This window comes from Podarcis vaucheri, assembly GCF_965113315.1.
Source record: "Podarcis vaucheri genome assembly, chromosome: 10".
Taxonomy (NCBI): Eukaryota; Metazoa; Chordata; class Lepidosauria; order Squamata; family Lacertidae; genus Podarcis; species Podarcis vaucheri.
In genome coordinates, this window is record NC_138748.1 from 72,726,771 (window position 1) to 72,751,372 (window position 24,602).

General features: G+C 46.0%; 3 protein-coding genes across 8 annotated transcripts in view; 2 read left to right on the forward strand and 1 right to left on the reverse strand.

The window, feature by feature from the left end:
• Positions 1-24,602, forward strand: part of LOC309541280 (uncharacterized protein) — a 123,030-nt gene that overhangs the window by 92,503 nt on the left and 5,925 nt on the right. Inside the window, exons 1-2 of one of the 5 annotated variants that reach the window (XM_082238943.1) lie at positions 16,025-16,188; positions 17,760-17,888. The exons of 2 other annotated variants lie outside the window; for them this stretch is intronic. The gene's annotated coding sequence lies outside the window, so the exon portion shown is untranslated. Of the gene's footprint in view, positions 1-15,240; positions 15,390-16,024; positions 16,189-17,759; positions 17,889-24,602 lie in introns of those variants that run through there. 2 more of the 5 variants (XM_082238944.1, XM_082238941.1) reach the window with 2 other exon arrangements.
• Positions 1-24,602, forward strand: part of LOC309541320 (uncharacterized protein) — a 77,549-nt gene that overhangs the window by 17,668 nt on the left and 35,279 nt on the right. The gene's annotated exons all lie outside the window — the stretch shown is intronic.
• Positions 5,504-14,487, reverse strand: LOC309541278 (uncharacterized protein). Of its 2 annotated transcripts, none has more exons than XM_082238940.1 (6): positions 14,382-14,487; positions 10,921-11,425; positions 10,649-10,730; positions 10,330-10,412; positions 9,455-9,581; positions 5,504-8,145 (listed from the first exon to the last, which is right to left on the reverse strand). In XM_082238940.1, exons 2-6 carry the CDS (start codon positions 11,332-11,334, stop codon positions 6,971-6,973), a joined length of 1,881 nt encoding a protein of 626 aa, XP_082095066.1. In that variant the 5' UTR covers positions 11,335-11,425; positions 14,382-14,487; the 3' UTR covers positions 5,504-6,970. The 2 variants fall into 2 exon arrangements, with proteins under 2 accessions (XP_082095066.1, XP_082095065.1); XM_082238939.1 differs by having other exon boundaries at positions 5,504-8,169.

Here is a 24,602-nt window from a genome sequence, read left to right on the forward strand (position 1 = left end):
GGTTACAAGACAAGAAGTTGAAGGGGCAATTGCCCAAATGAAAATAGGCAAAGCACTGGGACCTGATGCTTTAACTTCCAAGTATTATAAAATATTTAAGGATTGGCTGATACAAGAATTGATGAATGTTTGTAACAAAATATTAAAGGGGGACAAAGCACCCGAGTCCTGGAAAGAGGCCTTCATCACTCTGTTACCCAAACCAGATACAGATAGAGCTCAAGTAAGGAATCAGCAACCAATTTCCTTGTTGAATGTGGATTATAAAATATTTGCAAATATTTTGGCTACAAGATTGAAGAAGATTTTGAATAAGCACATACATAAAGATCAGTCAGGTTTTTTATCTGAGAGGCATATGAAAGATAATATTAGGAATGTGCTGGAAAGATTAGAGGCAAAAAAGAATCCTAAAGCAATGTTTATGTTTATTGATGCAGAGAAAGCCTTTGATAATGTTTCTTGGAGTTTTATGAAACAGAACTTGTGTAATATGGGGATCGGTCAAAAATTTTTCAATGGTATTAATGCAATTTACTTGGAGCAGAAAGCAAAAATTATAATTAACAATGTGGTCTCAGAAGAAATTAGGATTGAGAAGGGAACCAGGCAAGGGTGCCCACTTCCTCCCCCCCCCTGCTTTCTATTTCTGTCCTAGAGGTGCTGCTGAATAGGATAAGGAATGATGAGGAAGTTAAAGGCATAGTAGTGGGAACTAAACAATATAAGTTAAAAGTCTTTGCTGATGATTTGGTATTGACTTTACAGGACCCTGAGATCAGTGCAATCAAAGCACAGAAGATAATTCAACAGTTCGGACAAGTTGCAGGTTTCAAATTGAATAAGAATAAAACCAAAGTTTTAGGGAGGGAAATAATGATACATGAAAAACTTAATTTAGAGAAACCCACAGGGCTGAAGTTTGTGAAAAAGGTGAAATATCTGGGTGTAAATATGACTGCAAAAAATGCATTTGTACAAAGACAACTATGAAAAGTTATTGAAAGATATCAAAAGAGATTTGGATTTTTGTACAAGGTTGAAACTATCTTTGTTGGGCTGAATTTCTGCGATAAAGATGAATGTATTGCCTAAGGTGTTATTTTTGTTCCAAGTACTCCCTATCATTGATAAGTTGAATTGTTTTAAGGAATGGCAAAATATATTATCTAAATTTATCTGGCAGGGGCAAAACCCCAGAATTAAGTTTAAATTATTAACAGATGTAAAAGAGAGGGGGGGTTTCTCCCTGCCAGATTTAAGGATTTACTTTGAAGCTGCAGCCTTTTGCTGGCTGAAACAATGGTTTTTATTGGAAGATACAAATGTTTTGGATTTGGAAGGTTTTGATAATGTATTTGGTTGGCATGCATATTTATGGTATGACAAGCTAAAAGCTCACAAAGGATTTAAAAATCATATAATTAGAAAATCTTTGGATGGTGTTTGAATAAGATACAGGGATTTGTTAGAAAGGAAAACACCCAGATGGATATCACCATTGGAAGCTAAGACCCATAAAAGGTTGAATATGAAAGATACATGGTTGAAGTATAATGATAGTTTGATGGAAGTAGGGGACCAATTTAGATTAAAATCTTATGATCCGTTGAAAGATAAATTAGATGATTGGTTCCAGTTGTTGTTGCTTAGTCGTTTAGTCGTGTTCGGCTCTTCGTGACCCCATGGACCAGAGCACGCCAGGCACTACCTCCCGCAGTTTGGTCAAACTCATGCTGGTAACCTCGAAAACACTATCCAACAATCTCGTCCTCTGTTGCCCCCTTCTCCTTGTGCCCTCCATCTTTCCCATCATCAGTGTCTTCTCCAGGGAGTCTTCTCTTCTCATGAGGTGGCCAAAGTTTTGGAGCCTCAGCTTCAGGATCTGTCCTTCCAGTGAGCACTCAGGGCTGATTTCCTTAAGAATGGATGCGTTTGATCTTCTTGCAGTCCATGGGACTCTCAAGAGTCTCCTCCAGCACCATAATTCAAAAGCATCAATTCTTCGGCGATCAGCCTTCTTTATGGTCCAGCTCTCACTTCCATACATCACTACTGGGGAAACCATGGCTTTAACTATACGGACCTTTGTTGGCAAGGTGGCGTCTCTACTTCTCAAGATGCTGTCTAGGCCTGTCATTGCCCTTCTCCCAAGAAGCAGGCGTCTTTTAATTTTGTGGCTGCTGTCACCATCTGCAGTGATCATGGAGCCCAAGAAGGTAAAATCTCTCACTGCCTCCATTTCTTCCCCTTCTATTTGCCAGGAGGTGATGGGCCCAGTGGCCATGATCTTCGTTTTTTTGATGTTGAGCTTCAGACCATATTTTGCGCTCTCCTCTTTCACCCTCATTAAAAGGTTCTTTAATTCCTCCTCACTTTCTGCCATCAAGGTTGTGTCATCTGCATATCTGAGGTTGTTGATATTTCTTCCGTCAATCTTAATTCCAGCTTGGGATTCATCCAGCCCAGCCTTTCGCATGATGTATTCTGCATATAAATTAAATAAGCAGGGAGACAAAATACAGCCTTGTCGTACTCCTTTCCCAATTTTGAACCAATCAGTTGTTCCATATCCAGTTCTAACTGTAGCTTCTTGTCCCACATAGAGATTTCTCAGGAGACAGATGAGGTGATCAGGCACTCCCATTTCTTTAAGAACTTGGCATAGTTTGCTGTGGTCGACACAGTCAAAGGCTTTTGCATAGTCAATGAAGCAGAAGTAGATGTTTTTCTGGAACTCTCTAGTTACTCTGCCCCTTTGAAATCCAGCTTGCACTTCTGGAAGTTCTCGATCCACAATTGGTTCCAGTACATCCAGATAAATGAAATGTTTAAAATGGATAAGAAAATTGGTTTTCAAACAGAGAAATCCAAACTAGAAATGGAATTATTAGATACAAAAACAAAATACCTATCTAAGATGTATAATTTATTGCTGGAATGGCATACAAGAGATGAACAAGTGAAATCTGTAATGATTGAATGGGCCAGGGATGTGGGGCACAATACCATGATGGTGGACTGGGAGAAATTGTGGAAAAAAGAATTGGAAGAAACAAGATTTACCAACTATCGAAGAATGGCAGATGAAGATGATGGATGGACTATATGGAATTTGCCAAACTGACCGGGAGACTCCGAGACCAGAGAGAAGAGATGGTGGAAGAAGATTGGAAGAAGTTTAAGGAATATTTTAAAAAATATGTTAATATTTAAATCTAAGAATAGTTCTGGAAGTGGATAGGGTTGTAGAAGTAGAAGTAGAAGATAGTGTATTTTAAAATAATATTATTTGTAAGCGATAAAATGTGAAGTTAATTTAAGTGTGATAAAAAAAGATGGTTAGAAACTATTATATATGTAAACTGCTAAAGATGAAGGAAAATGAAAATCAGATAGGTAGGACTTGGGGAAGCCCACGTAACAATGTTTAGAAAAATAAGGATAAGAGAATAATCTGTTTGTGTTGTTTGTTTTTCTGTTTGTGTTCTTTATTTGTGTTATAAAATGAATTATTTTTTTTGAAAAAAAGAAGAAAGCTTTCCTTTCCTTTGTGAAGCCCCTGAATATGCTGAGTTGCTGACTTCCCTCCCAGATGACAGGAAGCGAAAGACACACCTCCATTGCCCTGTGTCCTTCCAGCCTCTTTCCTCCCTTGCTCCCTTCTGCCGGTGTGTGTGCCTGACTTAGATATCCTGTGTGCTGTATTTGTTTACTGCCGAAACTGGATTTGCTCTCAGGAGCCAAGTTTTGTGCCTCACTGGGGACCCAATGAGAACTGTATGCTTTGAAAGCTCAGTGAACTATTACTGAAGAAGTCCTGCTGCCCTGGAGTTGCTCTACTCAAGCATGCAAGACGGTTTTTGCCCCAAACTCTGTCACCAACCCCCCACCGCATGATCTCCAAGCACTGCTTCTTCACCAGAACTTCATCCCTGCCTCCTAAGCATTCTGAAAAAAACTTGGAATGCTGTAATTTAATGTAAGATTTTGCCCCAAGCCTAATTGCAAGAGGGGGGAGGAGGGGCTACAGGTACCAGGGAAGTCTCCTGGGGGGCCCATCTTCACTCTTGAACCCCATGGGGCAACCTCAGAGCGCCTGCTTATTCTGGGGTTTGGGGAAGATAGTACTTTTCCATAGTCCCAGAAGTTTTTATTCAATCATGCTGGTAGGGAGTTTTCCTACCAGAGGCCCACAGATCATATTGCTATCATACTGATTGCACTGTTGTTTCTGCTTTTGCTGTCATAGAGCAGGTGGGTGCGGAGGGGGGGAGGCACCAGCTGAGGGACCCACAAGGGAAGAAGGCTCAGATCCTGGGGACTGGTGGTGGGATGGCAATGAGCAGAAAGAGGGAGAAAAGGGAGCAGACCAGGACGGGAGGTGTTGCAAGCTGAGGAGGAAACAGGGTTTGGTGAGCAGGAAGAGTCTGGGTCAGAGAGCAGTTCAGCCTCAGAGGGAGGAGAGGAGGGGGCCAGGAGACCCAGAGGAGGCCGGCTGCTGAAGCATCCAGGGAGACTCCCCCTCCTGCTGCGACCAGCTCCCCTCTCCCCTGTTCTCCTAGAGCACACAGAGAAACCTGGTTCAGACCCCATGAGCCTGTACATGATATTAACAGGTGTTGGTTTTTTGTCCCAACATGCATCACTTTAATCTTACTGATAATGAACTGTATTTTCTGCCCATTCACCCCCTTTGAAGAAGTCCTTTTGGAGCTCCTTGCAATCTCTCTTTCTTGGAAAAACCCTGGACAATTTACTGCCATCAGCAAACTTTGCTACCTCCTAAGTCTATATCATTTATGAACAGGTTGAAAAGCCACAGGTCCCAATACTGATCTTGAGTGGACTCCGCTTTCTGCTCCTCTCCATTCAGAGAACTGTCCTTTTCACTCTTTTGGTGTTTCAGAAGGAGGGCTGCCTCCGACAGAGGGGCACATTTTTCTTCTAAGGGCACATTTCCGGGGTCCCCACAGTGCCCCCCAGCCTGGCTCCACTCGGCCAGGGCAGCTGCGTTTTGCTTCGCTGCAGATGAGCCTGCCCCCTGAAATATGGGGTCTTAAAGGAACTGTGACGGGGGGCAGAGGGGGCGCAGCTTCCCCACACTTGTGAAGGAGCCATGGGGGGGAGGCAGGTATAATTGGGGGGGGGAGTAGTGTGGAGGAATGAGCGAGACGGAGCTTCTGGAGCCTGTGCGGCCCCCTCTCTGCCTGCTCCCTGAAACTTTCCTGAGCCTCTCCCCCTTTCATTTCAATGACTGGGGGTCCCGCACAGCCCTCAGGGCACCTCAGTATATTGGGAGGGGGGAGCTATTTTGTTTGCTGAGGGCAGGGACACAATCTTGTCTCATTGCAGGGTGTCAGGCTTTTAGGTAAGAGGCTCAGGTGGAAAAGCACTGAGAAGGAAAAAATCCTGGGGTGCTGATTCCTCCGCTGCCCAGCTCCCCAGGGGGCCACACCCCACGGTCCCTCCGGGGTCAGCAAAGAAGGAGAATCCAGGCAAGTTAAAGGAGCAAAACAGCGGTCAGTAGACCTGATCTTTATTTGTAGCAACAAGGTTCATCCACAGAAAGAGTAGGAACCCCGAGAAGATGGTTGCATGAACTTTTAAGACTTTTACCCCCTTTCCCATAATAAATTTTCTAACAACTTCATCAATACATGACATGGGGCTTTTTCAGGGGTTGTTGCTGTTGCCGTTTTGTATTTATATTTTAGAACTTCTTGTGTTTCATGTGGAAATTGTTCAATTATTCAATTTTTCAATCCCAGCATTCCAAACTAACCCTATCGCTGTCTAGCATTACCTAAAATTTACTCTTCTACTGTAATTACCATTTATACATTAATGTCATTGATACATGCGTATAAAACGTTAACTACAAACACCAAGACATTGCACTGAAACTTTCGGGAAATGCGCATGCATGCACTTTCCAAGAGTCTCATTCGAGAGCCAGTGGGGTGCAGTGCTTAAGAGTTTTGGACTAGGAACTGGGAGACCTGGGTTCAAATCCCCACTCAGCCATGAAGCCCACTGGGTGATGGCTTCACAGCCCAACCTCCCTCACAGGGTTGTTGTCAGGATTAAACCATGAGGGGGAGAACGACTTAAGACCACACTGAGCTTCCTGAAGAAACAGGTGGTATATAAAGGCATCCAATAAATTTCACTAAGCAGAAAGGTAAGTTGCTGTACTTAGGCAAGAAGAATTTGCTGCACAAATATAAAATGGGGGATACCGGGCTTGCCAGTAGTACATGTGGAAAAAGGGTCTTAGACTAACATGAGTCAACAGTATGATGCAGCAGCAAAAAAGGCTGTTATTCTAGGCTGTGTCCAAAGAAGTCAAGTGTCCAGATCAAGAGAAGTAACAGCCCCAATTTCTTCTGCCTTGTTCAGACCACACCTGGAATCCTGTGTCCAGTTCTGGGTGCCCCAATTTAAGAAGGATTTTGACAAGCTGGAAGGTGTGCAGAGGGGGGTGACCAAGAGAATTAAGAGTTGGAAACCAAGCCTTCTGAGGAACAGGAAGGACTATCACGTGGAAGATTGAACAAGCTTGTTTTCACCAGCTCTGGAGGCTGGGACCCAAACCAATGGCTTCAAATTAGAGATGCCCTTGGAAGGTTGTGGACTCTCCTTCCTTGGAGGTTTGTAAGGAGAAGTTTGAAGGCAATATGTCATGGAAGCTTTAGTTGAGAGTCCTGCAGTGGACTAGACAACCCAGGGGTCTCCTGCAGGTCTAAAAGTCTATGATTCTCCCCTGTATGAACTCTTTGATGGGCCATGAGCTTGGTCCTCTTACCGAAGCTCTTTTCACATTCCAAGCACTGATATGGTTTCTTACCACTGTGAATTCTTTGATGGGAAGGGAGACTTTGCTTCTGACTGAAGCTCTTTCCACATTCCATGCACTGATAGGGTTTCTCACCACTGTGAATTCTTTGATGGGAAGCGAGACTGGAGCTCACAGTGAAGCTCTTCCCACATTGGGAGCACTGTTATGGTTTCTCACCACTGTGAATTCTTGGGTGTGCCACGAGATTGGCAGGGTGACTAAAGGTCTTTCCACATTCCAAGCACTGATATGGTTTCCCCCCTGTGTGAATTCTTTGGTGGGAAGTGAGATCGGCTCTCTGGGGGAAACTCTTTCCACAATCCAATCATTGATAGGATTTCTCCCCGGTATGAATGCTTTGATGGGTAGCGAGATGGGCACTTTTACAGAAGCTCTTTCCACGTTCCAAGCACTGTGAATTCTTTGGTGGGAAGTGAGATTGGCTCTATGGCAGTAACTCTTTCCACATTCCGAGCACTGATAGGGTTTCTCACCAGTGTGACTTCTTTGATGGGAAGTGAGATTTTGCTTCCGACTGAAGCTCTTCCCACATTCCGAGCACTGATAGGGTTTCTCACCACTGTGAATTCTTTGATGGGAAATGAGACTTGCCTTCTGACTGAAGCTGTTTCCACAATTCACGCATTGATAGGGTTTCTCCCCAGTATGAATTCTTTGGTGGGAAGCGAGACCGGAGCTCACAGTGAAACTCTTCCCACATTCTGAGCACTGATAGGGTTTCTCTCCTGTGTGAATTCTTTGATGGGCCGTGAGATTTGCCCTGTGATTGAAGCTCCGCCCACATTCCGAGCACTGATAGGGTTTCTCACCTGTATGAATTATTTGATGGGCTGTGAGATGGGTGCTTTGACTGAAGCTCTTTCCACACTCTCGGCATTGAAATGGCTTCTCGCCCCTGTGAATTCTCTGGTGTTTATGGAAGGTTGTGCTTGTATTAAAGCTTTCCCTACAATCCAAGCCCTGATAGGGTTTCTCCCTGCTGTGAGTTATTTGATGTGAAATGAAATGTGCACTCGTACTGAAGCTCTTTCCACATTCCAAGTATTTCAGTGGGTCCTCCCCTGTGTGAATTATTTCCTGTGAAGTGAGGCTTTCATTCCAACAGAGAGTTTTTCCCAATTCAGAGAACTGAGAGGGTTTCTTCTCAATAGCATTTCTTTGGTGGGTAGTCAAATAGGAACTGTGACTGAAGCTCTCTCCACACTCCAAGAGTGGCAATGGCTTCTCCACTGTGTGGATTCTGTCATGGGCATCCTCTCTCTCAATTTCCAAATCATCACCACCTGCAATGAAGAAATGGATTAGAGCTGCCGGAAGAAATGGAGGGCCACTGTATTGAATATTGATCATTAACCCTTGTGATAGAGGAAGAATTCCATGCATCAACATTGGTGACCACACACTAGAGGTGGGCAGTGTTAGAAACAGAGATAGGACAGCTAGGACATAAAGATGACCTTAAACCTAGGTTATGGGCTCAAAAATGGAATGTCCATATGCACTCTCTTATGACAAAAAAATACAGCTGAAAAGGAATGAACTGCAGCTGAAATAATATGTTCATTTTTCACATGGTCTAGTCATTCCCCTGCCCACCCCCCTGATTTTTAAAGAAGGTCTCTCCTTCAGTCTTTAGAGAGTAGCTGGAAGTGGAGAGGAAGAAAAAGGTCCTTCTTTCCTTCCACTCTGCAGTTTTAATCTGAAATATTAGATTCTGTGAGCAGAGCTCAGAAACTGTTCGTGTCTATGACATTCCCTGTTGCAAAATGCGCCTAGCACCATGTGAGTTTCAGACACTGGAGGTGGTGGATGATTGTGTCTACCTAAGAAACCAACAACCTCTTCATTGATACTGACCTGGACATGTGTACTGGCGAGGCACTTATGGCAATGGCTCACCTCTCCAAAAGAGTACAGTGGTACCTCTGGTTAAGAACTTAGTTCGTTCCGGAGGTCCGTTCTTAACCTGAAACTGTTCTTACCCTGAGGTACCACTTTAGCTAATGGGGCCTACCGCTGCCGCCATGCCGCTGCTGCACAATTTCTGTTCTCATCCTGAAGCAAAGTTCTTAACCCGAGGTACTATTTCTGGGTTAGTGGAGTCTGTAACCTGAAGCGTCTGTAACCTGAAGTGTCTGTAACCCAAGGGACAACTGTATGGGTGAATGGGATGCTAACCGTTCAATACCAAGATGAAGGTCTATCAGGATTGTGTGTTGAGCAAGCTGCTTTGTGTAGTGAATTGTGGACAATTAAAACCATCAGAAACAACCCTTCAATGCCTTCCACAAGCTCTGTGTCAGGAAGATTTTGGGCAATACAAGGCAGGACAGGGTCAAACAAAGATGTGCTTTCCTAACCTCAAATTCCCAGCATGTTCCCACTCCATTCTCAGCAAAGTCTATGCTGGCTTGATCATGTCCAAGGTCAAAACATGCTGATAGCCCTCCATTTAAGGTGAGTTTAAGGGGTATTAGAATCCCAGATGCTGCAAGTGGCCCTGTAGATCTCCCTCAAAACCAGGGAGGCTTATCAGAGAGAGAGATGCATGGAATTTCCAAAGAGAGATTGGGATCCAAAAGGGAGCCTTACTGAGAGAGGCCACGATCCCACAATTCTCCTCCATGACTTCCTTATGCAGAGCTCTCTGGTCAGGATCCAGCGACGCCCATTCCTCATCTGTGAAATGAACAGCGACATCTTCAAAGCACACTGGACCCTAAGAGAGAAAGGAAAAGGTCCTCTTTAGAGAGCACTAAGGTTGTCTGCTACACATTGCTGTTTCTTTCTGCTCATTAAATGGTGTTTTGTTTCAATGGAATCATCCTGCTGCACGTTTTAATTGTGGGTGTTGCTTTTAATGTCTTAGTGGAATTCTTTTCTTGTGTGATTTAGTGATGGACATTAATCTTTGTGTAAATGGAAGGAACTCTTCATTGTGTTCTTAAAATCCTTCTGTCTGTGCCAGATGGAAGGATCCCCTCTCTGCTCCCCATGTCCTGTTCTTTGGGGGGGGGGAGAGACCTTTCTGATGCCCTAAAGACAACTTTCAGAAGTGCACTGGGGGGAAAGGGGGGGAGGAGAAGGTGGGGAAAGCCCCACTGTGCAACTGATGTGACAGGATAGGTGAATCCTGGGAACTGTTTTTTAGGCTTTTTGAACTGCTTAGAAGTCTATTTTAGCATTCAATGATAACTCTACAAATAAAACGACAATGACTTATGAATGATCTTATTGACCTTCAGAAGGTGAGTTAAGGCAAGGTGGCTGTTCCTTATTTTCAGCACATTAAGCTTCTTGAACGGCATTCCCAGCCTCTTGGCTTCTATCTAGGCTGCCCTTGACAAAGATGCCTTCAGAGAAGCTTGGACAGAAGCCAAGAGGAGGAGAGAGATTCCTTGGGGGCCAGAGGCACCCTGGCTGCCCCACCCCTCAGCCCCCTTCCCCACAGGGCTCCCTCCCTCTACCTGAGCTGCTTCCACAACCGTTGCTTCTCCTTCCCCACCAGGAATAGATGGATGAGGAGGTCTTGCTGGCATCATCTGGTCACCTGCAAGAGACAGAGGTAAGTGGGAAGCCAGGAGTGCAGAAGTCTCACCTTCTGAGTGCATCTGGACATTTGGACCCATTTCATAATTTAGTTGGGTTAAAAAATACATCTCCCTCCTTGGTGCTCCTGGCCCCAAGTGTCTACCCCCCCCCCAAAAAAAAAAGAGGAAAAGAACCCATGGATTTGTTTTGATATCCACAGAAAGGGACCAAATGGAGAACGGACTCCTTCCTTACCCAGCAGCCTCTCTCTGGTGTCCAACAGAATCCTTTTGGTCTCAGAGGAATCTGGGCCCATTTCTGCAAACAGATCCTGTCTCTGAAATAGCAACAATGTTTCAAAACAGAGAATATAAAGAAGAGTTAGAAAAGGAATGACAGAGGCAAAAACTGAAGGGCAATCTGATAGCATTCAATGGCTGCTTTCCAAAAGAAGGATGGAGAATTTTCAGATACCCTCACTCACGTTCGGAGCCCCTTGGGAGTATCCAGAGGAAAGTCTCTCTCACCTGCTGCTCTGCCTGCTTCCTCTCCTCTGCCTGACTCAGGAGGAAACCTTCGGCCAGGGCCACCGCCTGGGAACTGGTCTCTGCTCCACATTCCCTCACCCAGCTTTCCATCTCCAGAGGAAGGACAGCCAGGAACTGCTCCAAGATCACCAGGTCCAGCATCTCAGCTTTCGTGTGCCTTTCTGGCTTCAGCCATTGGTGGTAAAGGTGGTAGAGTCGGCTGCAAACCTCTCGAGGTCCTTTGGCCTCCTGGAAGCAGAACTGCCTGAACTGCTGGCTCTGCACCTCTGAGCGGAGAGTGTCCTCCTCACCCAGGATCTTCTGCACAGTTTTCCCCCAGAATCCCCCACTGCTCCCAGTTCTGATGACATGATCTCTTCCTGCTTCAGGGCCAGCTGAGTCTTGCTCATCCATCTGTGCTCTCAGGAAGACTCCAAGAGAGATGAAGGAATCCCTTGATCTTCTGCCAAGTTCTGTCTGTCTGAATTAGAGATCCTTGCAAATTCTACAAAGCAAATACATCGTTCTGTTACAAAACTGACCTATTGCCTGGAAGAGAAAAATGTTCCATGAGGAAGTATGTATGAGTCTTGGAAGAGCCAGCTCTGGACTGCACCACAACCCAGACTCTTGAGGTTTCTTTAGAAAGGAGAAGCAAAACGTATTTTTCACTCCATAAGATGCACCTGACTATAAGGCACACCTAGTTTTTAGAAGGGGAATGCAAGAAAACAAATATTTTAAAGGGAGCGCTTGTAGGGATCAGATGGGATTACCATGTGGAATTATAAAATATACATCAAGCCATTGTGTCCACGATGAATGCATTGTGTTAACTGGGATTGATATATTGATGATAATTTCTGATTAAATCCCATAAGATTCTACATTCATGCCCTTTTCCCTCTACTGCCCATTTCTCTCTCTTCACAAGTCACGTACACATTTAGACAGGCAGGCGTTCTGGGTCCTCAAAGACAACGGGCAGTTTCATCGATGTAGCTTTTCTGACATGTTAATCTTAGGATGTTAACCTTAGGGCCAGGAAACAGGTTTCACATTAAGGTGATAATGATCACTGTCCTCCTGGCCATCCTTCTTATCATGTGTATTGATTGCTGAATGTGCTCCTTTGTAGTTTTCATTCATTTACTCCAAAGTATGCATGCCTAACTAGTGTTTATAGTTTAACTTTGTCCCCACTTGGGGTTTGTTTAAATGCTCAGAGGAAATCTGATTGGTTCTTACGAGCACTGTGTAAAGGATTCTTTTGCTAATAAAATGGCCTGGTGAGAGGTGTGGTGTACGCACTTCCTCCGAGAGCCTTGCCGGTCAAAGCCTCGTGTCTTATTTTAATCTGGGTCCAGTCCTTTCCTTTGGCCTCAGAAAGCAACAGTGCTGAGCAGAGCCCGTGTGCATCCCAGGCTCTGCTCAGCGCTCCCTTTCAAGAGCCCCCAGGAGGGAGCAGCCCCCAAGAGCCGCACACATGCTCCATGCGGCTAGTGAAAGGGAGTGTGGCTCTTGGGGGCTTTTCCGGGAGGTGGGGGAAGGGACTGAGGGGCTGCCCTCTGTCCCTTCCCCCATCTCCCACAAAAGCCAGCAAGAGCCGCACGCTCTTTAAAGGGTCCGCGGCAACTGCGGGCTTTTCTACGAGGAGGGAGAAGGAACTGACTGGCCGTGTCACTCCCTCCTCGTAGAAAAGCCCGCAGGAGCCGTGCACCCTTTAAAGAGCGTGAATACTTGTGGGCCCTCCTGGGTCCATCATGGTCGCTTGAGGCCCATGTCCAGCTCAGGCTACTTCCCCACCCCACAGACCTTTTGGGACAGAGAAGACATGGCCCTGGTCCTCTCTGCACCAGATGGGATGGTGGCAACGCTCTCTGTGTGGAACTGCCTTGAAGGCGACTTGGGAACTGGCCCAAAATGCAGCAGCCAGATGATTGGCTGGGCTGCCTCTCTTTATGAATGGCATTTCTCTCCCACCTCTTTGCCCAAGCAGATCAAGGTGGCATCCAGGGGTCTACCCCTCCCCACTGAGTCCCCCCACAACAAACACATTGGATTCCTGTTTTAAAAACTCTTGCACTGGTTGTTTCCTTTCCAGCAGGACCTCTCCTGCTCTGAATCCCTTGGCTTGTGAGACCTCCTGTGGTGCTTTCATAGAACTATAGAGGTGGATGGCACCCCAAGGATCATCTAGTCCAACCCCCAGCAATCTCAGAGGCCAGGCTTGCATCTGGAGGAACTAAGTGTTAGAATATTTCCGTTCCATCTTAAGGGACAGGCATGACTGTTGTGTGTCACATGCCTGTTTACACTGCAGCACAGCTTGCTGGGAACTTCTGTTTGTGTACAGTGGTACCTCAGGTTACAGACGCTTCAGGTTACAGACACCGCTAACCCAGAAATATTACCACGGGTTAAGAACTTTGCTTCAGGATGAGAACAGAAATCGTGCTCTGGTAGCGTGGTAGCAGCAGGAGGCCTCATTAGCTAAAGTGGTGCCTCAGGTCAAGAACAGTTTCAGGTTAAGTGCAGACCCCCAGAACGAATTAAGTACTTAACCCGAGGTACCACTGTATAGATTTTGCTTATGCTGTCTTGTTTTGGACATGAAGGAGAGCAGACATGATTCCTTTGTCCTGATGTGTGAATCATAGAATCATAGAGTTGGAAGAGACCACAAGGGCCATCGAGTCCAACCCCCTGCCAAGCAGGAAACGTGTGCTGAATAAACTGCTTGTAAATCTGCTCACACATGCCTCTCCAGCCACTTCTGTTGTGCGTTTACTCTGCTGAGTGTGCGTGCCCAGCTACTGAAGACTGCTGAAGCTCGGGTCGCAGTTTCATGCTGATCCAAGGACTGGGGATCGCCCAGCACAGCTGGGGGGCTGCCATTTGCCCCCAATTCCTTGGCTGCATCCCAACACTAAGCACTGGAGGAGAAAATGAGGCCTGCAGGATCAGACCATAGGGCTGCCTCCTATGTGGGAGACAGGGCAGAGGATTCCCCCATCGCCCTCTCCTCCTCCTCCTCCTCCTCCACGAATTGGCCTCCTCCTCTTTTAACGCCACCTTGATTGGTGGCCTCCCTGGCTCTTGTGGGAGGCAGTTCCACAGGTTTACTCTGCCCTGCAAGAGGAAGCGCTTTCGCTTCCCTTCCTTCCTTCCTTCCTTCCTTCCTTCCTTGCACCAGTGAGGTTTTAGGGACCAGGGTATATTTCATGTCCGGATGTAGCCTGCGTTATACAAGGGGACTGACCCATACATCTGAATGGGGTTTCTCTGCATGCATTTTCCCACTCCTGGATCCAAGGGGCCAGCAGCGCATCCATGCAAAGGAAGAGCCGAGCTGCCGCCCTCCTGCGACCCTCCGCGCCCTGACTTGCCCCCCTCTCGCCATGCAGCGCAGGGACCCCCGCTCTCCCCATGGGCCCTATGTTGGGAGAGAGGAGACTCACCGGATCCCAGCAGGCGCCCCCAGGCAGCCTCTGCAGAGCCGAACCAAAGGGACCCACAAACGCCTGACTTCTTGCAGGAAAGGGAGGGGTTGGGCTTTCGCTCCGGAAAGTCATACTTACTTTGCCCCCCCCCCCCCGTCTTACTTTCCTGTCTAGGAATCTAGCTCGTTTCCGTTTAACCATTGGCAAGCCGAACGCACCCAACTCACGCCTCTCCCTCTTTCGAGAGGCGGAGCATCGCGCCCCAATGGCATCCCGAGAAGGCGGAGGAGGAGAGGTTTATGGATTACTTCCGGCAAGGGATACATTCAGTTTTGGACAGCTGCTGAAAGGCCCCCTAACAGCTGGCCCCTGAACAAGGGTCCTAAGAAATCTTCACTGGCTCCCGGTCCGTTTCCGAGCACCATTCAAAGTGTTGGTGCTGACCTTGAAAGCCCTAAATGGTCTCAGCCAGAGGAAAACATTTCCGCAAAAAGATCAAAACATGTAGCCGCAGGTGATACAATAGGAGCCTTTCTGCAAATGGCCTTTGCAACACAACTCACAGGATGGTAACAAAGTATACACATTTGCCTCTTTGCAAGGTAGCCCCGTTTCCTCAATGAATCCGCCCATTTCTGGATGAAATGTAACTTCTGCCAGTAAAGCTGAGCTGAAATAGGAAGGAGAGCAAAACAGCAGCCCTGTCTGACCCCCGTCAGCCTCCAGACTCCCCCAGTCACGTGGCAGGAGATTCTGCCTGAGGCCCCCCCCCCGTGAGGTGGGTATTACATCATGGATGATCCATTGATGATCCACATGATCCAACCAGACAGGTCCAAAGAGCAGATCTCTGTGCCTAAATGAAACGGGTCTGCGATGATGGATTCTGGAGTCAAGAAATCCGCCCTTTCCAGTGATCTCTCAGGCTGGCCAGGAAAAGGCAGCGAGCAGGAATCGTCAGGCATCCCGATGGACAGACCTGTCATGTTGCCAAAACACGAACTCGGAGTCTGATCTGATTTCCATGTACAACGCATTTTGTGGCGCAAACGGAGATGTTTCTGGGGTGCTCGCTCTGTGACGGGGGGGCTACTATCTGAGGGTGTACAAATTGCAACGCGCTTTAGTTCTGGGCTGCTTCACTCCTCGCATGGGGGGGGGGCTCTGCGCTTTCTTCCTGGCCTCATTGTGTTGCCTCTGACGGAGACACAAGGGATGAATTTTACCTGGGTGTCGGGGGGGGGGGGGAGGCGTGTGTGCAAAAGCCCAAGCCCCATTTTTCCGTAACACAGGAGTCACAGAGCCCAACCCGCTGCTCAGTGTGCACCAATACCTAAAACATGGAATGGATCTAAGATCGTGGCGTGGGGGGCGGGGGGAGGGAAGGATTTTGCAATGTAAACATTGTAGGGGGGGACCCCCACTCTGCAGCTGAATTGCCGGGATCAGCCCCTCCCCCGATCTCCTCATCCCCCTAAGGAAGAAGGGAGGGGGGAAACCTTCCTCTCCTTCGTCCCCCTCAATTCCTCCTTTCCCGGTACATCCTCCTCTCACCCCGCCCCCACAACCCCAAATCCCTCCACCACGCGCTGCTCCTCCTCCTCCTCCTCCAATCCGGCCTCTGTTTCCGGAATGAGGGGGGAAAGCCCCCCTCCCAAACTGCCTGCTTCTCCCGCAAGTGGAGCTTCTACGCCGGATTGCTGCTCTGCGGCGTAGCTGTAGGGGAGCGCGCTTCGGAAAGGAAAGGCGGGGCGGCAGGGGAGGGAACCCCCGCCCGATGGGTGTTACAGGAAAGGAAATGAGAATCGGGAGCGAAAACAAAGAGGTAAAGGGGTCTCGCGGGGGGGGGCGGAGAGGGCAGAAAAGGACCCAGAGACCCCCGCCTGCTCCCCAAAGCGACTTTCATGGACACTACCGGCAGGGCCTGGATCCCTGCACGTGTGCTGTGAAGGGAGCTTTCCTTGGCCCCTTAGGCGCCTTGGCAGCGGCGGACATGGGACACCTACGCAGGGTGTCCCCACGAGGGCCCCCTTGCCCCGTTTCCCCCGCGCAGGCATCCCTGGGGTCCTGTGGGCTCCGCACGGACAAAGGCGGGCCATGAAAGGGTTAACGGGCGTGAGAGACGCCTGGATAGAGACCCCCCATGTCCCTAAACTGTTCGTCTTGGGGTGGACCCTCAGGATGGAAAGATGGGGGGTGAGGGCTGAGCCGCGTCAAGGGGGGGCCTCTGGGTGCAGGGGAGACTCTGGGATAGAGGGAGTCGAGGAAGTGGGAAGGGGGAGCCTCCCTGGGCAGGGAAGGGCAGCAATGATGGGGGAAAAGATAGGTAGAAAAGTCTTTGGGGAAACGTCTTCATCGTGGCGCCCGCGGGGATTCTCTCGAGGGGCCGCCTTGGCTTCTCCCTCCCACCTAGGAATCGGCCACCCCATCAAGGCAGCCAGAGGGATCCCTGGAAAGTGGGGGGATCATGTCCCCCACCCCTTCCTTCCTGCAACCGCCATCCTCTTCCCATAAGCCCCTGCCCTGTCCAGGAAGAGAGGATGGGAGAGGCCTTCTCAGAAGCGGCTCTTGGTTTCCGCAATCCCACCCAGGAAGCAGCCAGAAACCTTTTCCTCTCTCTCAGGCTTCCATCTTTAAGTTTCTCTTCCACCTCATGGTTCCAGTACAAAGAAAAGACAGTAAAACATCAGACATTAAAAACCTCCCGATAGAGGGATGCCTTCAGCTGTCTTCTAAATGTCAGAATGTTGCCCATTTCCTCGCCCTCAGCCTGCTTCTCTGTAACTTCTGTTAAGGAAAAATCCCCCAGCTGGTCAGGCAGAACCCGCGGGTCCCTGCAGAATAAAGGAAGGAGTCCAGCCAACCGGAGCAAATAGCTGTAGACCAAAGTTTATTGCGCAGTAGGTTCAAAGAGCAAATTTTGAACCCCGAGGATGGGGTGACAAAGACTTTTAAAACTTTCCCACCACATCCCAGAATACAGTTCGAAGGGGAGAGGTTAACCTTGGCAAACAAGTCCAGACAAGTCCTTGGTACAAGATTAGCATAAGCAGACATGGCAGGGCAAGACTCAGGTATCAGACTCAGGCATAGACAAATGTGTCTTTTTTTAAAAAAATGGTTTTTTTATTAACAGACCAATCATATCAAATCAAATCACATAAATTCTGAATTACAGAGCCTAATTTTAAATTTTGTTGGGGTACCCATATTTCAAGTTCCGAAAGGGGTCCAATCCTCTTATTGCTACTGCTTTAAAAGTCCACAAATCTGTCCAAATAATGTTCAAAATTCTGTCCAATCCTTTCTTGCTGTTTTCCACATCTCTTCTAGTTGTTTTCATATATTTTTTCCTCTCTCTCTGTCTTTGTGGCCTCTGATTGTCTCCATAAGCAGGTTCAAACAAATTTGTATTCCTGTGTGGGTTTTTCCGTTCGTCCAAGAGTCGTATTTCAGACAGCCGCCGTATTTCATCGCTTCCATAAAGAAAAACATTCTTGCTATCTACTTATTCACTTTTCACAGGTTTGTCCCTCTTTCTCAGTCCTCGAGGAGGTTCTACCAGGTTCTACCAGGAATCCAGTGTGAAAACAAAGCTTCCTCCTCCCGATAAATCTTTCGACAAGACCCGTCAAAATGGCGACTCCCTTTTTGTTGCTGCGCCATCAAAAGCCCTTGTTCTTTTTCTCGATCTCACATGTCAAGCTTTCGGTAGTAAATTATTTCCACACAGTTTTTAATCATCCTGCTTAGGTCGATTATGCAGCGGTTCTTTTTGAGAAGGGGTTATTGAAGAAAAGAAAAAAAGTCCCCCCCCCTCCATCCAGTCCCGCTCCGGCATACTGAACCTGATGTAATTTCTTCATGTTGTATTCCGTTAAATCCAAACCCGTTGCTCTCGTTTCACAGAGGCCACTTCAGTTAGCAGTTTTCACTCCCATTCTTCACTTGAAATATGTGCATTTGCTTAATTTCCAATTAAATATCTTGAGCTTATGCAAACCAGTGCACAATCAGAGACAGCATCCGGGAGAGCCGGACTCCACCCGAGGGCTTTATGCCTAGTGCCCTCACCCCCTTATTTCGAATCTGGGCGTGAATTATGGGCACAGCAGGCAAGGCAGCCCCCCCATTCCCTTTGGGGGGGCAAGGGAGGCTGCATACTCCCATCACAGCCTCTTAATTACCTTGTGTGGGTCGGAGAGATGTTATTGTCAGCCATCTTCCAATTCGCCCCCTGGTGCCCCCCCCCCGCATAGACAAATATGTCTTAAGTACCCATCACCCAAAAGTACAATTCCTTTGCATGTCTGGAGCCTGAGGCGAGTCAGGTGATGAGATTTGGCTTCCTTTGGCTAACAATGAGCCCAGCAATTTTCACCTCTGAGAACTTCCTGGAGTCCTTTTGCCAGGGGAAAATAGCTTTGGAATGGGGGGAACTGGGAAAGGAGATGATTTTATATTATTTTTAAAGTTAGGTGACTTCCCTGAGCTGTCAAGTTGGAAGGATATATTCAGGCATAATATTTGTAATATTTAACTTTAAAGATGTGCCCCCCCCGTAATTTCTGTAACACTTCGCTTCTTGCGTGGGGGGGGGAGAATCAGCAGAAGACCTTCGAAGGACCACCTGCCTGTCCAGACTGAGCGATGTTGGTGGAGATGCTCCTTGAGGCCTACAGGGCTGAGGCTGTTGAGGGGTTTAGGTTGCAGATCTTGCTGCTCCATAACAATCTCATTCAGCAAATAAATTTATTACTGAAGGCAAAGAAACATAACAGGATTCAAAAAATAGCAAAAACTTAACTTACGTAAAACCCTAACTTAGCATACCAAAACAGCACTCAACTAAGAATCACACAAGCAGAGTAGAGAAATAGCAGACTAGGAAGTGGGACAAGGCACCTTTAAGCCTTGTAATTTATATTCCATTAAATGTCAGCGTAACCTTGGGACTGGATAACAAGCCTGGCTCATTCCAGTTTAAACCAGCTTCATCTGGTTCCCCAAAACAAGAAAGGTTCTTCATAACCTCATCACAACTTATCCCACCACCAGCTCTCAGCAGAAAGGAAACTGCCGAGTTTCAGGAAGCCTGCATTAGATCAATACTTTTCTATGCCTGGAAAATGCAACCATGACACTTTAAAGGTCAGCACCAACAGTTTGAATTGTGCTTGAAAATGTGCTGGGAGCCAGGTAAGGTCCTTTAGGAGCAGTGATATGTGGTCTCGGCGCTGCTCCCATTCAGTTGCAGTTTTGGGTCACCTTCAAAGGTAGCCCCATGTAGACCACATAGCAGTAGTCCAAGCCGGAAATAACCAGAGCATGCACCACTCTGGCGAGACAGTCTGCAGGCAGGTAGGGTCTCATCCTGCGTACCAGATGGAGCTGCTAGACAGCTGCCCTGGACACAGAATTGACCTGCACCTCCATGGTCAGCTGTGAGTCCAAAATGACCCCTAGGCTGCACACCTGGTTATTTAGGGGCACAGTTACCCCATCAGGACCAGGGGGTCCCCCACACCTGCCCATCCCCTTGTTCCCCAGGGACAGTACTTCGGTCTTGTCAGGATTCAAGCTCAATCTGTTAGCCACCATCCATCTTCATTTTTTTAAAAAAGATATTTATTAAAGGTTTTAAACAATGAATCACCAGACACATAAAACACCATCACCAACATAGAACAAACAAAAAAGCAAAAAGCAAAAAAGTTAGCACAGAATAAATGAAATACAACATAATCAAGTGTCAAAGAACCAAATTTCCATAACCTTTCGGACTTCCTCACATCTCCCTTTCCTGCGTTCCCAGTTATAAAGTTATAAACAGCAATTCTTCACCTTCTTTCGACTCTTATTTTGCAGTTTTCAGATATTATGTCTCCAATTTTAAATATTATTATCAGATATTTAAGTTTGACATAATATTAATCAAGGTTTCATCTTTGTTCTTATGTATTACTTATTTTCATACTTCTTTCAACTAAGTTACTGATGCCATGTTGTTTTCTATCCTGCATCATCTTAACATACAGTTTACAATGTTTTTGTAAATAGTCCTTAAACTTTTTCCAATCCTCTTCCACTGTCTCTTCTCCCAGGTCTCGGATTCTGCCAGTCATTTCTGCCAATTCCATATAGTCTATCAGTTGCGTCTGCCATTCTTCCAGAGTGGGCAAATCTTGAGTCTTCCAATGTTTTGCGATGAGTATTCTTGCTGCTGTTGTCGCATACATAAAGAAAGTTCGGTCCTTCTTTAGCACCCTTTGGCCGACAATGCCCAAAAGGAAGGCCTCTGGTTTCTTAGGGAAGGTATACTTAAATACCTTTTTTAGCTCATTATAGATCATTTCCCAGAAAGCCTTAACCCTTGGGCAAGTCCACCAGAGGTGAAAGAATGTTCCTTCAGTTTCCTTACATTTCCAACATTTATTGTCTGGCAAATGGTATATTTTTGCAAGCTTGACTGGGGTCATGTACCACCTATATATCATTTTCATAATATTTTCTTTCAAGGCATTACATGCCATGAACCTCACACCGGTGGTCCATAACCTTTCCCAGTCAGCAAACATAATATTGTACTCAATGTCCTGTGCCCATTTTATCATAGCTGATTTAACCGTTTCTTCTTGAGTGTTCCATTTTAACAGCAAGTTGTACATTTTTGAAAGTACCTTAGTCTTAGGTTCTAACAGTTCTGTTTCTAATTTCGATTTTTCCACCTGGAAGCCTGTTTTTTTGTCCAGATTAAAGGCCTCCCTAATCTGAGCATGAGGGACGCGGGTGGCGCTGTGGGTAAAAGCCTCAGCGCCTAGGGCTTGCCGATCGAAAGGTCGGCGGTTCGAATCCCCGCGGCGGGGTGCGCTCCCGCTGCTCGGTCCCAGCGCCTGCCAACCTAGCAGTTCGAAAGCACCCCCGGGTGCAAGTAGATAAATAGGTACCGCTTACCAGCGGGAAGGTAAACGGTGTTCCGTGTGCTGCGCTGGCTCGCCAGATGCAGCTTTGTCACGCTGGCCACGTGACCCGGAAGTGTCTCCGGACAGCGCTGGCCCCCGGCCTATAGATGTGAGATGGGTGCACAAACCCCAGAGTCTGTCAAGACTGGCCCGTTCGGGCAGGGGTACCTTTACCTTTACCTTTAATCTGAGCATAATGTAACCAATCTCGCACTTTGTCCTTTAATTTCTCAAAACTCTGCAATCTCCAAGTATCTCCATCTTTTTCTAATATTTCCCAATATTTTGGCCATTTGGCCTCCATATTGAGTCTTTTCTGAGCCTTAGCTTCCATTGGTGACAGCCACCTTGGGGTCTTATTTTCTAATAAGTCTTTGTATTTTATCCAGACATTAAACACTGCCTTCCTGACAATATGGTTCTTGAAAGCTCTATGGACTTTTACCTTGTCGTACCACAAATATGCGTGCCATCCAAAAGCGTTGTTAAACCCTTCCAAATCCAAAATATCAGTGTTCTCCAGAAGCAGCCAATCTTTCAGCCAGCAGAAAGCTGCTGATTCATAATACAACCTTAAGTCTGGCAGGGCAAACCCCCCTCTTTCCTTAGCATCAGTTAATATTTTAAATTTTATTCTGGGCTTTTTGCCCTGCCAGACAAATTTAGAAATGTCTCTCTGCCACCTCCTGAAACACTCCACCTTGTCCACAATCTGTAGGGTCTGAAACAAAAACAGCATTTTTGGCAATACATTCATCTTTATAGCAGCAATTCGGCCCAACAATGAAAGCTTCAATCTTGACCAGCTTTCTAGATCCTTTTTAATTTCTGACCAGCACTTTTCATAATTGTCCTTAAATAAGTTCAAATTTTTGGCTGTCATATTTACCCCTAGGTATTTCACCTTTTTGACCACATTTAAATCTGTCTCTTTCTGAAACCTTTCTGATTCTAAAGTTGTCAAATTTTTTTCCAGAACCTTAGTTTTTTGCTTGTTTAGTTTAAATCCTGCCACCCAACCAAACTCATGAATCAGTTCTAACACCCTTTTCGTACTAGATTCTGGCTCCTGTAATGTCAAGACCAGGTCATCTGCAAAAGCTTTAAGTTTATACTGTTTGGCTCCGACCTGGATTCCTTCAACCAACCGGTCCCCTCTAATCATGTTCAAGAGCACCTCCAGGACCGAAATAAATAACAAAGGGGAAATAGGGCAACCTTGTCGTGTTCCTTTCTCAATCTTAAACTCTTCTGTCACCACATTGTTAACTATCAATTTAGCTTTTTGTTCTGAATAAATTGCATCTATACCATTTTCAAACCCCCGTCCCACTCCCATCCCTTCAAGGTTTTTCTTCATAAACTTCCATGAGATGTTGTCAAAGGCCTTCTCCGCATCTATAAAAATCAATACTGCTTTTGTGTTAATGTTCGTTTGCAGAAGTTCCAGAATGTCAATAATGTTCCTTGTATTATCAAACAAATGTCTACCTGGGAGAAATCCTGCCTGATCTTTATGAATCACTTCATTTAGCACTCTTTTAAATCTATTTGCTAAAATGTCTGCAAAAAATTTGTAATCCACATTTAAAAGAGAGATGGGACGGTAGTTCTTCAGTTGTGTCTTTTCAGTTTCCGATTTGGGTATCAATGTGATGAAAGCTTCTTTCCACAATTCCGGTGCTTTCTTCCCCTCCATAATCTCATTGCAAACCTCCATTAATGGTTGTATCAAATAATCTTTCAATATCTTATAGTACTTGGAGGTAAGCCCATCTGGCCCTGGAGATTTGCCCAATTGCATATTCTGAATGGCACCTTCAATTTCTTGTGTTATTTTATAGTTCAGTATTGTCCTATTTTCTTGAGACAGTTTTGGTAATCCATTACTTCTTAAAAATTGGTCTATCTCAGTCTCTTTTTGCGGCCCTTGAGTGTAGAGTTGTTTGAAGTATCTCTGGAAACACTTTCTAATCTCCACAGGATTCTGAATATTTCTCCCTTCAATCTCTAGATTAGTAACCGTGTTCAGTTTTTGTCTCTTTTTCAACTGCCATGCTAGCAGTTTTCCACATTTATTTGCCGATTCAAAAGTCCTTTGTTTCATTAACTTAATTTTCCACTCAACTTCCTGATTTATCAGTTTGGAATATTGTGCTTGATAAAGTTTAATTTCTCTCAGAATCTCCTGTGACTTTGGTTTCGATCTTAGCTTTTTCTCACATTCCTTTATTTTCTCCAAGATCTTATCTTTTTTCTCGTTCTGTACTCTTTTCTTTATCGTGTTCTGTTGTATCAGAAACCCCCTCATAACTGCTTTGCTTGCGTCCCAGATTACTCTTTTTTCCACTGTGGTGTTCAAATTTATTTCAAAATAGTCTTTCAAAGTCTTTTGGGCCTTCTTGATAATCTCCTGGTCTCTTAACAAGATGTCATTCATCTTCCATCTAAAGGAGCCGGTTGGAATTAGTCTCATTTCCATTTTTACTGCGTTATGGTCGGAGCAGGTTTTTGGGCAGATTTCCACCTTTCTGGTCTTAGGTGCCAGTCCTCTAGTTATCCATATTTGGTCAATTCTTGTCCATGTCAGTTGGGCTTCAGAAAAGAATGTCCCTTCTCTTCCCAGGGGGTTCTTTGTCCTCCAAATATCAATCAAGTCCATATTGTCGGTTAGTTCAAAAAAGGTTTTTGGTAGTCTACCCTCTTTTGTCACACTTTGACTTTGCGCTTTGTCCATGTTTGTAGATACCACCCCATTCATATCACCCATCATAATGATGTTGCTATAGTCCAGATAGTCCAGCATTGTCTCATGCAGCTTCTTGTAGAATTCCGATTTCCCCTCATTCGGTGCATAAATTCCCAATATCAAAAACTTTCCCCCTTGTGTTTGTATTTCAATTGCCAAAATTCTTCCTTGCTCATCTTTAAAAAGGAATTTTGGTGACAGGCTCTCCTTTGCATATATCACCACTCCTCTTTTCTTCACTCGGTCCGATGAAATAAATTCTTGGCCTAATCTCTTGTTAATTAGCACTTTTCTGTGGAGCCTAGTCACATGTGTTTCCTGCAAGCAAATCATGTCTAATTGCTCTTTCTTTAATAGATGAAATATCCTTCTCCTTTTTTCCGGGGAATTGCAGCCATTAATGTTCCAGCTTAAGAGCTGCAGAGACATCCTGGACAGATCTGTTATCCCTTTAGTGGTGGTGTCTCTTTCTTCTGTTCTTCAGGCCCCAAAGGTATAGGTACAGGCAGTGGCCCAGACCCTGGGGTT